At 46.8% G+C, this 16,400-nt stretch overlaps 1 protein-coding gene across 3 annotated transcripts in view; it reads left to right on the top strand.

The window, feature by feature from the left end:
* Positions 1 to 16,400, top strand: part of NEURL4 (neuralized E3 ubiquitin protein ligase 4) — a 1,090,504-nt gene that overhangs the window by 325,958 nt on the left and 748,146 nt on the right. For all 3 annotated transcript variants that reach the window (XM_069645712.1, XM_069645703.1, XM_069645722.1), the window contains 2 exons: positions 12,556 to 12,701; positions 13,645 to 13,860. In XM_069645712.1, coding sequence (XP_069501813.1) covers positions 12,556 to 12,701; positions 13,645 to 13,860 — 362 coding nt within the window. The remainder of the gene's footprint in view (positions 1 to 12,555; positions 12,702 to 13,644; positions 13,861 to 16,400) is intronic.

Raw genomic sequence — 16,400 nt, forward strand, 5'->3', positions numbered from 1 at the left:
GGACGACTGGCTCATCATGGGGGAGACCGCAGTAATTTGCAGAACAAACATTCAAAGAACGATCAACCTCTTTGAATTAGGTTTCTCCATAAACGAAAAAAAGTCAAGTCTGGTGCCACGCACCTCCAAACAGTTCCTAGGAGCTGTCCTAAACACACAAGAGGGGTTGGTCTTTCCATCAGAGGAAAGAATTCGGAATATACTGCTGCAAATTCCGCATTATCAGGCCGGTCGCCAGATAACGGTACGCAAAGCAATGAGTTTGCTGGGCATGATGGCGTCATGTATTTACCTGGCCCCCCACGCGCGCCTGCGCATGCGTCCCATGCAGGAATGGTTGGCGAAACAGTGGTCTCAGGCAAGTGGTCAGTGGGACGATCTAGTGGTCGTTTCGCCAACACTTGTACAAAGCCTTCACTGGTGGACAAGAGAAAATCTGTCCAAGGGGAAACCCTTTTACGATCCCGAGATACAGGCGGTAGTTACAACGGACGCATGCCTTTCAGGGTGGGGAGCACACCGTCTCCACCACACAGCTCAGTGTCTCTGGTCTCACTCGGTGGCCAAGAATCATATCAACCTGCTAGAGCTGGCAGTATTCAGAGCGCAAAAACAAAGAGGTGATGGCTGGAAGGTTTAGACTGAATCTTAACCACTGGCATTGCTCGGGCGCTCCAAGTGTTCAAGCCCTACCTGTTGAACCTGTCAGTGCAGATCCAGACGGACAGCACTACAGCCATGTTTTACCTGAACAAGCAAGGGGGGACTTGTTCGCCAAATCTGTCCAAACTTGCCCTGAAAATTTGGATATGGGCACTCGGACGGAACATCTTCCTGTCAATTCAACATGCTCCAGGGGAAACTCAATTCTCTGGCGGATGCCTTGAGCAGAGATCCCCTCCCAGAGAAACACAAATGGTATCTACACAGAGAAATCACAGAAGATATCTTCTCTCAGTGGGGTTTCCCCACTATAGACCCATTCGCCACAAGCGAAAACCGACAGTCCCCAGGATTCGCATCCAGGTTCGCCCAGCCAGGCTCCCAGGGGAACGCCCTGTGGATGGAACTGGTCAGGGATGTTTGCGTACGCTTTTCCACCAACACCTCTAATCAGGAAGGTGGTCAACAAGATGAACAGAGAATCGATGACGCTCGTCCTAGTTGCTCCCATGTGGGCGAGAAAACCGTGGTTCCCACACTTATGCAGACTAGCGGTGTGCGAACCCATCAAACTCCTGGGCTGGCACAAACTACTTTCCCAGCACCAAGGTCAGAAAGTGCATCTCCAACCCAACTCAATTAACCTGGCAGCATGGCTCCTGAGGTCATAGAGTTTGGACATCTCAATTTACCGCAGAGATGTATGGACATCCTAAGAGAATCTAGGAAGCCAAACACGAGGCACTGCTACTTTGACAAATGGAAAAGATTCGTTATCTGGTGCCAGAATAAGCAAATCAACCCAGTTGATTGCACTCCTTCCACAATTGTCACATACATGCTCCACCTGCTGGACGCAGGGTTGGTTTTTAATTCGCTGAAGGTACACCTGGCAACTCCATCAGTATAAACCACCTCCCATAACAAGGTTTCGTGGTGGAAAGTTCCAGTGGTTAAAGCCTCCATGGAAGGAGTAAAGAGACTTCACCCTCCAATTTCTACCCCACCACCAGGATGGGACCTTAATGTGGTGCTATCTAAACTCATGAGCCCCCCATTTTGAGCCCATGCATAAAATCAGTCTCAAACACCTGACTTATAAGACAGCCTTCTTAGTAGCAATTACATCTATAAGAATGGTCAACGAAATTCAGGCTCTGTCAGTGCAGGATCCTTTCTTTACGGTTCATAAAGATAAACTGGTTTTACGTATACACCCTAGGTTCTCGCCTAAGTTTATTTCTAAATTCCACGTGAACCAGTCCATCGAGCTTCTGGCTTTCTTCCAAGACCCTCAGAGCTCGGCTGAGGTGAAACTACACACCCTAGATGTGCGTAGGGCGGTCCTATACTATGTAAACAAAACCAGACCGCTAAGGAAAACAGACCAACTGTTTGTCGCCGTAGCTACAGGCAAAGAGGGAGATCGCGTCTCTAAAGGTGCCATCTCTAAGTGGATTGTTAACTGTATCCAGCTGTGTTACTACCTTTCTGAAAAAACTTTGCCTTTCACGCCAAGAGCCCATTCTACAAGAGGCATTGGGGCCACTCTGGCTTTCATCGCAAATGTACCCCTTGACACCATTTGCAAAGCAGCTACTTGGAGCTCTATTCACACCTTTACTCAGCACTACTGCATTGACCTCCATTCCAAGACAGATACTCAAGTGGGACAAGCGGTTCTAAGACATTTATTTGCTCATGACCCTTCTCACATCCCACCTCCTAACACTGCTCGCTAATCTATGCACAGCATGTGATCTAAGCAGATTCCACAAGCCTCAGAAGGGATACATTACTCACCGTAATCGTATTTCTGATGCTTGTATCTGCTTAGATTGGCATGCGACCCACCCTTCCTCCCCTCTGAGAGAAGGCGCATGGATGCTTGTAGTCTCTATCTATCTATCTATCTATCTATCTATCTATCTATCTATCTATCCTCCTTGAATTATCTGTACTCGCGCTACTGCTCATGCTACCTCATGTCAGAAAAAATACAATCTGAGGGTCCTAGGCGAGTGAGGGATTATGGGTACAGTGGACGTCACACTAGGGATAGTAATACTGGCACGCCCTGTTTCGACGCCCATTTCTGAGTTTCGAAAAACAAACTGTAATACTCCGCAGCTTCCACTAGATGTCGGCCTTGGAAGACACCTAAAGAGCGGTCCAACGAATCTGTGTCCTCTGGGCGTTCCCGTTCGTGATCGCCTCATGACAAAGACCAACCGTCCACGGTTGGAAAAGGTGTCACGCTCCCAATAGTCCCAGAGGCCTGATCGTCAGATGATTCCGACCTCTATCCTCAGGCAAGGCGCGTAGCGTCTACTCGTGAGATTCGATGTCCTTCCTCCAAGACCACCTTCGAATCTCGTACCACCTCCGATTCTCGATGCAAGGTGTCGGATACCACCTCTGAATCGCGACGCAAGCCGTCAGATCCCTTGGAAGCCCCTAAATGCACTGGGAAATATTCCTCTAGTCATCTGAAGGCTAAACAACACAAAAAGCCTTTAGGACACCATGTTCATAAGGAGAAACAAAAGGCCCCTAAATCAGTAGGGAAGTCTAAGGTCCCTGACCCTCCCACTAAAGGTAAATTCATCCCTCCCACTGCTCAAGATATGGGCATGGAAGAGGAAAATTTTTCTTCGTTGTTTGAACGGCAACACGGTACCAACATGAACTTCCATCAAACATTCCCACCGCCGGTTAACATCAAAGACGAGTCAACTACGCAGTTGGACCTACCTCATGGTGGAATCCACGAGAAAGTGCCTGTTCAGGGCATTTGCTCGGTGTGGGCTGAAGAACGTTTATGTGGAGGATCGCCACAAGGAATGCCTCTATTGCGTCCACCTTTACCCGCAACATGTCATCATGGACTTCGAGATCCGACAGTCTTTCTCGTCAAATGTTGAAGGACCATCACCGCTGTCTCGTCGCTTGGCTGGAAGACCCCGGCGAGGCCTCCGACTCTGCCTCGGTACGAAGTCATGCCTTGTTTTGGCAGGGCAGGACGGTCCAGCAAAGCACCTCAATTAAGAACTACAGATCACACGTCAACCACGCCGTAAGTTAGAAAAGGCAGAAGGAAGTCTCTGGCAATGGCTCAAGGTCGTCTCACAAGGACTGGCCCTCCACGAGGGTCGGTCCTCAAGGTGAGGCAGCGCGGGAAAAGGACCGAAGCTGTTTCTATCGACCCAAGGAAGCATCTACTTCGAGGTCCAGCTCCAAGTCAGGTGAGCATTCATCTCTGACCTTTTCACAGTCTACTAAGAAGCTGCCTTTGTCGAACTCCAGGTATCTACACTGAAGTCATCGACCGCAGCTTCCTCGTCGGCGTCAGAGTACAGACTTATCGACGAAAACCTCATCAGCGTCAAAATCTACTTAGTCTATGAAACCGCCTACACCAGAACAGTCATCGACCTCGACGGCTACAACAATGAGCGCGTAGCCCACAAGCTCTTAGTCGACCATACTGTCGACGACTCAAAATTCTCGCCAGTCCATTGTCATACCAGCTGTTAGCCCTGATACTGGCACCAGCACAGCAGAAGCGCGGCCAGAATGTCCAAGAACTGTTTCCAAACCTGGGCGTGGCTCTTTTACCAGGTGGCCTCGTAGTCCCAGAACCGCATCTTGCACAGTCAGAAGAGGAGGAAGCTGTTGTGTCACAGCAGCCATCTTCCCCATATGCACTGCCACTGAGGATTCCACCTCTGGGTGAAGCAAGCCTCATTAGACAACCATCTTTGAAACTCTTGCAGTCGGGGGTGGTACAGCCTCTACAACCTTTGCCCCAATTGGATCCTATGCTGTCATCAGCAGTCCAGCATCAGCAACTGTGCCCTCAAAAGAACATATCATTGGACCTTTTGTCAACACTGACAACATTGTTGGCGACCTTGTATGCACTGCCTTTGTGACCACTGGTTGCTGGCAACATCAGGCAGATGGCAGCTGCGGCTCTAGCACCCTCCAGAGAGGGATACGAGATTCCTTCACCCCCTCCCCCAAGCTGCAAAGACACCGGTCAGTACCGGAGTTACTCATGGATGAGGGAGAAGACATGGAGCCTGAAAAGGTCCTCCAGTCATTGCGACATCTTCACTGCAGATGGTGAGCCAGATGAGGGGCATTGCAGGGATTCTTCCCCTGATGAAGTAGGAGCTTTCCATGCGCTCAAGTCTAGTGCGTCCACGATGTTCGGCTTGGCACCGGAAGAGCAAAAGAAATAGTGTGGTTTATATCAACGCAGAGAACAGTGCAGGAAATCTATCATGGCAATACCTCTACTGGAGGACATCTGGGAACACAGACTTGTTGTCATGGCGCACCCTGCAATTGCCCCTTCAAGGAAGGATTGTTTCATCAAAAAGTACAGGGCTCAAGAGAGCACTGCTGCTTGTCTCCACGCATAGCCCATCCCAGGCTCTGTAGTTTTTGCGGCGGCTAGGAAGAGGTCGGCCAACCCATCTTCATCCTGCTCGGTGCCCCCGGACAAGGAGGGCAAACGCCTTCACGCCTTTGGCAAGAGAGTCATCACAAAGGCTGCTGTCACTATCAAGGCGGGGAATGCTATGGATGTACTTGCCCGCTATCATCGCGAGGGGCCCCTGATGGAATTCTTGCCTGAGGACAAGAAACAAGAGTCAATGGACATGAGGGTGAGCTTGCATCTGACCATGCCATCACTGTTTCCATCGACTATCGCCGTGGTCCTACTTCGACAAGGTTGGCTTAAAGCCACAGACTTTCAAACAGATGTCCAATCCCAGGGCTACAGATGTCTTTCGATGGTAGTCTTGTTTGGGGAAAAAGGTGGTTCAGGCCATAAGACTGAGACTGCTCGCTCCCTGGGCACATTACAACACAAGCACCAGTCCTTTTGTTGAGGCAAAGGGCGTTATAATAGAACTTTGCGGGATAGTACGTACCAGTCGTCCTACAAAAGTCCTTATTCATCATGGGATCAGTTCAAGAAGCGAACCCAGTCCTATCAGGGTTCTGAGGGGCAGAGGCACCGCCCAGCCTAGGGGCCAGTCCGGCAAGCAAGCATAACCAGCCAAGAGCCGGGGCCTCCCACTTCAGCACCCCAGTGGGGGGTTGTCTATCAAACTTTGTTGACGAATGGGCTCGAGTAACATCCGCCGAATAGGTGCTGTCCCTCCTCCATCAGGTGCATTCACTGGAGTTCATAAAGTACCCTCCAGACATTCCTCCTGTACGAAGAGCAGAACAATTGCAGCTCTTCCTGATCCAGGAATGTACAGTCTCTGCTACGGAAGGGTGCTGTGGAAAAGTTCCACAGGGACGAAATATGTATATTCCCGCTACTTCCTGGTAAGAAAAAAGGTCTTACTGAACAAACCAGGGGGTTGTAGTCCTATTCTAGACCTAAGAATGTTCAACAAGTTCATGAAAGCACAAATCTTTCGCATGGTAACATTGCAACAAGTACTCTCCCAGCTGCAGCAGGGGGATTTCCTAGCGTCCCTCGATCTTGCAGACACATATTTCCACATTCCTATTCACCCTTCACACCGGTGATACCTTCGTTGCGTTGTGGCAGGAGAGCACTATCAGTTCAAGGCTCTTCCTTTCTGGCTCAGAGGTTGTTCACCAAATGCCTCACACCAGTAGTGGCTCGCCTGCGGCGGAGAGTAGTCCACGTTTACCCATATTAGACGACTGGTCCCCTCCTGCTCTCTTGCAGATTACAACTCCAATGCCACGATCCAATGTCTTCAACAACTGGGATTCTCCATCAACTTCCCAAAGTCGCAGCTGGCCCCCTCTCGGAGGGCGCTGTACCTCGGGCACTACCAGGCACCAGCACTTGGAGAGCCAGTCCCTCAGACGAAAGAGTGACGTCCCTTCTGAAGAAGGTGCACTGCTTCAGCAAAACCCGGACAACCACAGACCGCAGCCACAAGTCTTCGCTGGGGATGTTGTCTTCATGCATCTCACTGGTCACCAACTGCAGACTATGCATGAGACCAGTGCAAGAATTATTGGATGCCAGATGGGTACAAGCTTCACGCTCCTGGGAGGACCACATTACGCGGATTCTAACCTTCAGGAAGGGCTTGTTCTGGTGATTAGTGAGAGAACACATCCTGCAAGGTGCCCCTTTCAGGCTCCCGGAGCATCAGACCACTGCCAATACCAGCACACAAGGGGTTTGTGGTCCGAGACGGAGAAGACCCAGCACATCAACCTGCTGGAGCTACGGGCAATATTCTGGGCACTGAAGTCTTCCTCCCGCTGCTCGGAGGGAAAGTGATTTGGATTTAAACGGACAACACGACGCCCATGTTTTACATCTGCAAGCAATGGGGGGGGCCAGATCCCCACAGCTTTCCAGGGAGGCCCAAGAGCTCTGGCATTGGGGCCCTGCAACAGAGCATGTTCTTGATTCCCCTTCATCTACCGGGGATCCACAACACTCTGGCGGACTCCCTCAGCAGGGAGTTGCGCTCTTGTCACGAATGGGAGTCGCACAAAGACCAGCTACCCCTGTTGTTTCAGGTGGGGGCACCCCGGAGATTGACCTGTTTGCCACAAATGTGACAACAGCCGCTGTAAGACCTTTGCCAGCCGGTTTGCTCACCCGGACAGTTTGGGAGATGCCTTTGCGTTCCCATGGGAGTAGACATTTCTGTATGCTTTTACCCCAATTACTCTGGTTCCACGAGTCCTACACACTTTCAAACAGTTTCGGTGCAGACTGGTATTAGTGGCTCCAGCCTGGCCGAGACAGTATTGGTACTCGGAGCTCCTGGCTCTTTTGACGACAGCACAAATCAGGCTGCCCCTCACCAGTCGCTCTTGTCCAGGAACCAGGGAATGGTTCTGCACCACAACCCAGGCTCTCTCAATCTGACGGCCTGGCACCTGTGTTCCTAGAATTTGGGACCCTTTCTCTCCCTCAGGCTTGCCAGGAGTTGCTGGCTAAAGCAATGGCCCGGCCACTTTGAAATGCTACAAGAGCAAGTGGAAGCGTTTCCAAGTGTGGTGCAGAAGACATGACCTGCGTCCCCAGACCATCAGGCCAGAGGAACTGCTGCCAGACCTCTTGTCGCTGGCGGAGTCCGTTTAACACACTCCTCCATTAGATTGCACCTGGCCGCAATCTCCAGATACTGCCGGTCCGCGGGAACCCTTCCCTCTGGTCTCATCGGCTAGTGCAAGAATGCCTACGAGGACTGTTTAGTACATTCCCTCCAGTCCGCCGCCCCACACCAGCCTGGGAGCTCAACATACTGCTCACAAGGCTTATGAGACCCCCATTGAAGTCCACGCACCAGGCATCCATCAAGCACCTGTCGTGGAAGATTGCTTTTCTGGTGACAATTACTTCGGCGAGACTGGTGGGAGAGAGAAAGGAATTTTCTACAAAACCGCCTTATTTGACGTTCCACAAGGACAACGCTGTATTGCGAAATAATCCAAAGTTCATACCTAAGGTACCTTCATCCTTCCATCTTAACCAGCAGGTGGTGTTACCAGTGTTCTTTGGCTTTCCCGCATCTCAGGCAGAGCGCACCCTGCACACACTGGATGTGGTGCGTGCCCTCAAGTACTATGTGGCCCGCACTAAGTCATTCCGTTTAACAGGTTCAACTGTTGCATTTAGCCCGGCAAGGCTGTCTCCAAATCTTCAATTGCTAGATGGATTGCAACCTGCATCTCATTCTTCCACCCGCAGGTGGGCAGATCGCTCCCAGTCAGACCCCACGCGCATTTCACCAGAGCAGTGGCCACAATCACTGGAGGTTGGTGCACACATTCACCAGATTTGACTGCGTCGGCAGGGATTCCGCAGAGGAGTCTAGAGTCAGCCAGGCAGTTCTACGAAACCTGTTTGCATAAGGTTCTAAGTCTCCTGTGGTGAGTGATGCGGGGAGCTCTTCCACCCTTGTGTATTGGTTATTGTTACTGCTTTGTAATCTATTCACAACATGTGCATTTATGAATGATCCAATGCTGGAGAAGGAACAAGTTACTTACCTGTAACTCCTGTTCTTCAGCATTGGTATTTTTCATGATTCACATGCGACCCTCCCTCCGTCCCCTCATGGCTCGTCATTTGGCTCTTACTGCCACTCGCATGCGCTTGCCACATCTGAAGATGGCAGACAGGGGAGGAGCAAAGTGAGTATTTCCTATTGGCTGTGGACAGTACGACCCAAAACGGCGACGATGGAGCGCTAAAGTGACTGAAGTTTCAGTTTAATTTAAACTGCTCTATTTTACAGAGGATTCCCAGCCTGACGGTGAATATTCACAGCATGTGAATCTATGAAAGATACCTATCCTGGAGAGCAGGTGTTACAGGAAAGTAACTTATTCAATATCAAATGTTTTGTTTAAAATGTATATGGGGTGGGGTAAGGGGTTAAAACTGGTGAGGGAAGGGTATGGGGAGGGGGTTGCGGTGGGTTTAAAGGCATAGGAAAACTGGGTTTCGTTGGGACACCCCCAAAATAAAAATCAAATCAGAAATTTGATATTTTTAGTTATAACATTTTCGTTATTACTGCATTCTCTGTAATTTAATTCGCACAAATCACATGTAACTCTGTGGATCGGAAAGACACTTGCCTTCACATAACCTATATGGAAGCCTCATTGCAACTTTCTTGAATTCGCTTGTGGGAATGCATGTCCGCTACCACTGTTTCAAGCCAGTTCTCAAGGTATAGTCTGTAACATCCTCCAATCCTGGGTTTGATGTAAAATCTGAATTCCCCTTGACCCAGGAATTGGCTTTCATTGGCTACAAATTAGACCATCCAGGTTAAGATATTTTCCATGCGAGAGAAGGGGTGGGATATACATGCAGCAGTGCAGCAACTTGTGTTCTCTCTGTCAGACTCAAAATGAGATGCATCCTATTGCAATTGATGAGTTGCTGGTGCAGGAGCTGGGCTATGACAGAATGATTTCTTCAGAATGACCCAAGGTACAGGCAGGATGAAGCAACTCTGACTACCTTTAAAAAATGAAAAAGCACTGGCATCAGTGTTGACTGAACTTTTGACAATATGATGCAAGTGTTCTTATATAATTTAGCACCTGGTAAAGGCTTGGCTCTTTCTCTGTAATGTATTAGGTCTTTCTCTGAAACTAGTATGCACTGTTTCGGTTCTCTTTGGGTCATTTAACTCTAGGTTCCCTCACCAGCGACGTTGCCATTCTGCATTCAGGCCCAGATCGTTTGTGGTCTCCAGATTGTGCCTTAAGCCATTTTCTCTCGATATTTCAGCTTCCTAGCATCAAGGGAAACTGTCCTGTAGCTGCTTATGCGACCGCGACTGTAAGATCTCATTTTGTAACCTGCAAAACGTGACGGTCACTGGCACTCAGCTTCCTCTATCCCTTGAAGTGCCCTGAAGATGTCTGCACAGTGAAAGTCTGATTTTTTTCTCTTCTGGTGTTGCATCTTGAAATTGGATCTGACTGATAGAAGCACTCGAATCTGCAACTCCTGGCACACCTCACCCAAACAATTACAGAAGATTGTGTCCCCAGGGACCCTCAGACAATTCATTGTGTGACCTAGAAAAAGAGTCCGCGGGTGGGGGGGGGATAAATTCATCTGTTCCTGTCCCACCCTGTCCTTCATAGGATAACAATGGGTGCAACTCCCTCTTTAATGACCACTGGTTGTCGATCATGGGTCAGGTATCCTACCCCTGGGCTAGCCTTGGGACTGGAATAGAGAGGAGAACTTATCTGTCCTTGGACAAATATGTATTCCACTTTTAAATGGTTTTCGAGTGTTTGAATTCACCACAAGCCCATTGCATCCTTTTAGAGAATACCTTCATTGGAGAAACCTGTCTTGGAACCTGTGAATTTTGGGCAGTAGGCCCCATACATCTTAGGCTTGGACCTCGTAAGTGAAGGGGAATTGTGATTTGTGTTGGTTCTAATTATTTTAACTGCATCTAAATACTTACTTGGTTTAATTATTGACCGATGCGTTGTAAGTGAACATACTGTTGAATGTATATATTGGCAATGTATGGTTTTGTGTGAGAATACTACCTGCAAGCTTCATTTCTTAGTGTGTCCTTAAAGACCTATTAACTGCATTTGTATACATACTGTCTAAGCTGATTTATTGTGTGCTATTCTGTGCAAACTCATTGGGGCCGTAGACTACTCACTCCTAAGATAAAGCCTAGACTGATCTCACATGATACCATGATTGGGTTTTAGCTGAACTCTTCGAGACTCCCTGTTCACTATGACTAGGGTGGCCTCCTAAAATCTTCTCCCCAGGGTTCATTTTAGAAATCTATCTTAATAGCAAAGAAGTGCAGGCTGCTGATGACCAGAGGTTAACCCTTGCATCAACTTCAGTGCTATTCCATTGAAGCCCTGTTAATCTGCCTGATCTCAAGAAGACCCCAGTTGGTGCTTCGACCCCTGGATGAGTGAGAACAAACAGTCTCGACACCTGCTTGAGGATCTACACCTTCTGAGCCTTTGGAAGTGTCCCTAGACCTACCAGTGGACTGACCAGCTCTGCCTTTGGGCTACCTCGTTGCAGAAGTCGCCATTCTGAGTTCCTTGGAACTCGCAGGAACATCAACTTGTGCAACAAGATGCCTGCTTCTCCATTTTTAGCCTTCTTGCATCAACCTGCTTTGCTGGCCTGCTCCTTTGCTCGTCCATTGAGATCTCCTATCACCACCTGAGCATAGTCACTCCTGTTGTAACTCCTTTGCTCCCAGAAAGTGTCCTGCTCCGCAGAAGTCTTCATCTTTCTTTGTCTGGGTGTTACACTGGCAGCTGGCTTGAACCGATTCCTAAGCACTGTGAACCAAACTGAATCCGAAAGTGACATCTGCGATCCCTGGGCTTTGCTTGATGGGACAGAGCACAGAAGATTGTCACTAATAGACTTCGGAACACCAGCCTTCGGTCTCTGGTGAAATCTGAGTCATGGGGCAAGTTAACATACCTGTTTCTGTGTGTACCCGCCCCTTTGTCCTCCATATGGTTACATGGGCGTAATGTCCTCCTAAACAAACCTTTTCTGGCTTTGGTCATTGGAGCCTGGCCAAGGATCCTTTCCAAGGACTATCCAAGGACTGGGATTGTGAGTGAGTTTGCTTACTTGAATCTTAACTAACTTATTAAACATAACCACTGACGACATCAATCTATTAATAAACCTACTTATGAAGAATCTACTTAAGAACTGGTGACCGTTGGGTACAATGCCCCAACCAAGTCCAAACATAGGAACTAAGGAAGTGGTTCTATGATTATCCTGAAGTCTTTTTATGTTTCTAATCCATCAGTGTTACCCATGTTGCACTGGTTATTGAATCAAATGCTTTTTTAAATCTCTTTCAGGTGAATGTATAGATATGTTTTCTAGTGTTGTAAAAATATTTGAGTACACTTTTTACTTGCATAGTTTGTATTTTAAAGGCCTAATGACTGTATATTTTTTTTTTATTGCCTGTCAAACTGGAATTATTGGTGTTGCTCTGTGCGCATATTGTAGCCCTAGACCCCTCTCACACCTCGCCTGAGATTAAGCCTTGCCGCTCTGCTACCTACCTTGATTGTGTTTGGCTAAAATCTGTATCTCCCCGTTCACCATAGTGTGATGGCTTCCCAGAATATTACCCCAGGGTTGATTTTGGAAATCCATCGGAACAGTTTTGAAGGGTGGGAAATGGATGCTCAATTTAGAAGCTTTACATGTCATAAAGCCCAAATAGATTGGAGAGTCATCAGGAGGCATACCATGTAATATTGTTGAATGTACTCTTAGTGACCCTCCTCCTGATGTCAATGTGGTGTTTTCTGTGGTTGTGACTCTATTAGAAGTTGGCTTTCTTTGCTGTTTTTTAGTACCAGGGGTGGCTCATCGGTTCCACACCAGCTGTGGAAAGAATATTGCCTTCCAGAACGATGGCTGCAGGGCAGTGAGAGTGGCTGGTTATGCCCACGGTGTTCTCTTCAGTATGAAGGAGCTAAAGACGGATGAGATCTTTGAGGTAGGCCCAACATAGTTACATTTTGGTGTTCTATACTTCGCCATTTCAGGGCACCCAGAGAAATTTGGGGAGAGTGTCATAAGGCAACAGTGTACATGTTGAATCTATGAGGCGTGGGGTATGAGAACTTTCACTCTTAATCAGTCGACTCCCTTTCCAGGTGTTTATGTCCTCCTCTTTAAACTATATAAGGGTATGTGTTTCTGTTACAAATATCCTTGAGTATTCATGTTCGTATTTGTAAAATGTCTAGGTAGGCGTCTGTTTATCCAGGAAGGCCTGACTGAATCAGGTGGTCTCCAAAACCTTGGATCCAGGCATGTGAATGGTCAAATTCATTGCCGACCTCCAGCTTAGTTTACCCTTTTCTGGAGTAGCTGTGCTTACTTGCCTTCCCCTTGGGGAGCTGTTCCGTTTCTCCTCTTGGGAGATCTGATGTTTCACACCTGTTTCATTGTAACTTGCAGCAGCGAAGGCCCCAATTAGAGCTATTCCATTTGAGTTATTTTCTTCTTTTGAACGTCAGTGCAGTAATCATTCAGTTCTATGCTCCACACATCCAGTGATATTTCTAATCCATTCCCAGGCTGCTTGTGTGTGTGTGTTTTTCCCCACCCTCATTTTTTCTTTCACTGAGGTGCACAGCTATTGTTTCACTTCTTCCTGCAAGGCTTACCAGTGGGCCTATCTTGTACTTCTCTGACTCGGTTGTTTTTTTCCTTGAATCCCCTTTTTAAGAGAAACAATCTTTTGTTATGCTGGCACTGCCATATCTTGCTGACATGGCCTTTCTGTTGCTGCCCTCGTGTCCAGGAGGGCTTACAGTCATGTTGGTTTGCTTCTTTGCATTCATGTTTACTTGGATTTGTTGTCATCTCTATTGACTCATCCTACTTATTCATGGGTCTTTGTCTGCATAACCTTTTTTACTTTTCTCTGCCAGGTTAAGATCGATGAGCTGGATGGGAAGTGGTCTGGCTGCTTCCACATTGGCCTGACTACTCTTCTACCTGCCGACCTCCCGTATACTGTTACTGGCCTGCCGGCATCTGTATTAGACTTCAGGTCTAAGGTTACGTGGCTGGTGACTGGCTCTGAAGTCCGCAGAAATGGAATCCTTCAGAGACAGAACTATGGCTGCTCTTTGGAACGTCTTAGTGTGAGTAGATTTACCACACCATTTTGTACCTTTAGATGGATTGTCAGCAGACGTGTACCTAAAGAGATTATCTGATAATGCCAGTGTTCTCTTCCTCACTAATGTGAAGGTATGTTTCTCTAGGGTGACTAGCATATGTGTTCAATAGTATTCCCCTTTCACTTGTTGAGATGCACCCTCTTTTATTCTGCTGCTGGAAGGATTATATACAAAATTGATGGGGCAAATTCTATAATTTGCGCATCTGCAACCTGTTAATCTTCAGTTGTTATAGCTAGAGCTGTTGGGACTTGTTTTTTATTTGGTTTATAACAAACCTTAACACTGCAAACAAAGACATATGAGTTAACAATTAACTTTTAAAATTGATGAGTAACTCATCCAACAGATGAAAACAAATAACTGAGTAAGTATCATACAATAAAAAAGGCTTGGTTTGATGACAAAGCAAACCTATAAAATCAGAAGCAATGCATACGCTAATCGCTCAAACACTATGTACTTGTTTCCAGTCAAGGTTAACCGAATTTAACATGACCCTCCATGCTGACACCATTGTGACCCAAACTTGATTATCCAATTTTTCCTGAATGTGCCAAATATATTTCCTGTATTGCAAACTATATATCAAGGATGTACCGGTGCACTGAGTAAGTAGATATTGGTAGTTTCGAGGTCCACTTTACAGATTCTACATATTCTTTCTGTCACCGGTATTGCTTTTCAACTGCCTATAACCATAAAGGAAGGTAGCAACGGCGTTACAGCAGAAGTCTTGTATTGTTGAGTATTGTACATAATATATCCTATAAATTTCAAAAAGGGAAAAGCTTGTTTGGCAAACTTGGTTAACAAATAATCAATGATAGTGGCTCTATCTCACCTATAAGCATTCACTACCAGAGTAAAGTCAGACTGGAGAGGTCTTCCAACTTTTAGCCAATCAGCCCATGGAACTCTGAACAGGAATTACATACGTGTTTCAAGCAGGCAGCCTAGATCATTCTATGTTAAGATTTTAAATAACAGGACACTTTAAATTTTAAACAATGTGGCCACTGAAACCAAGGCAAGTTCTGTCTGAATAGCTTCAACAGGCAAGGACTGGGGGAGACCTAAAATACATCTCCAAATTTTCCCCTCTAAAGCCTTTAACCACACATGCTGATTATCAGTGTACGTCTCTAATGCATATATGATCATCGGTACAATACTGGTTTTGTAAACATTCATAAATCCTCCGAGTGGAAATCCACCCTTAACCCGATTTTAATGCCTTTACCAGGCCCTATTCAATGCTTTTGGGGAAATGTCTTGCTTCAGATCGAGAGATGACCGAGATGGGGTTATTAAAGACCCATCTAGATAAACAAATGAAGTTATTACAGGCAGCCCTTCTAATTTCCAAATAAAGTTATGAGATTTACTACCAATTACCATTATCTTGGTTTTGGAACGATTAACTATACGTTTATTCTCTTTAGAGTATGCCAAGAGGGATGTCTGGGATCGCTGTAGCCCAGTAGAGGTTCTATCAAGTAAGACCCTATGTTGTCTGCATATACCAACCATTTTATCTGGCTCTGACCAAGTCTTGAGGGAAAATTATTAGTCCTCCAGTGCGTCCTTCATATCAACAGTGTATATAAATCATAAAGCAGGGGAGCTAAAACACAGCCCTCTTTCAGGCAGTCTGCACTAGGTATATAGTGACTTAAGTGCCCATGCTGATTCAATCTCATTGCTACAGACATCTCAGAATAAAACTGTAACCAAGCTGAGCAGGCTAGGCGTTTGAATAGTCAATAAAAGCCATATAGCGTGGTAACTTGAGGGCTATCGCACTGCGTGTGAGTTCTGGCAACATCCAGGTATTATAAAGCGTGCTCATTCCCTTCCTGAAGCCAGTCTGTTGAAATGGAAGAGCATCTTTATTCTTCACCCAATTAAGAAGTTTCCCATGCAAGCAATTACAGAAAAGCTTCACAGGCACATCTAGTAATCTGTAATTCCCTGTCACCCCTTGGACCTTTCTTATGAACTGGTTAAAGAAGAGACTACCTCCAGGAAGTAGGAATGCACCCACCTTTTGTAATCTCTCTAAATAGTTTATAAAGCAAGTTAGTCTGGGTCCCTGAGCAGAACTAAATTAGATTAGTCTGTTAGGGCCCAAAGCCGTAGATGGCTTTAATTGGAGTATCTTTTCATGGATCTTGTTAGAGCCTCATAGATGGGCCTGAAACTACTGTTCCCTGGGCCTAGAAAGGATGGTTCCAGAATAGTGGGCTTGCCATACAGCTTGCCTACATACACCACTCAAGCTTCTTCTGAGATCGGATAATATTATTTCTTTAATTCTTTTTTATTCTGCTTATGGAGAAATTCTACAAGTAGCCACCAAAATGCTGTTCTATCATGCTTCCGAAGGGTTGCATATAATAGCTGCCAGTTGGGCATACTGTTAGAATGCTTATATGGCCAAAGAACAATATGGGCAAAGAAAAAGCATGTGTCGTAGCCACCTTTAGTAGCCAATTGTG

Source organism: Ambystoma mexicanum, chromosome 1p (genome assembly GCF_040938575.1).
Source record: "Ambystoma mexicanum isolate Mex_15411 chromosome 1p, UKY_AmexF1_1, whole genome shotgun sequence".
Lineage (NCBI taxonomy): Eukaryota > Metazoa > Chordata > Amphibia > Caudata > Ambystomatidae > Ambystoma > Ambystoma mexicanum.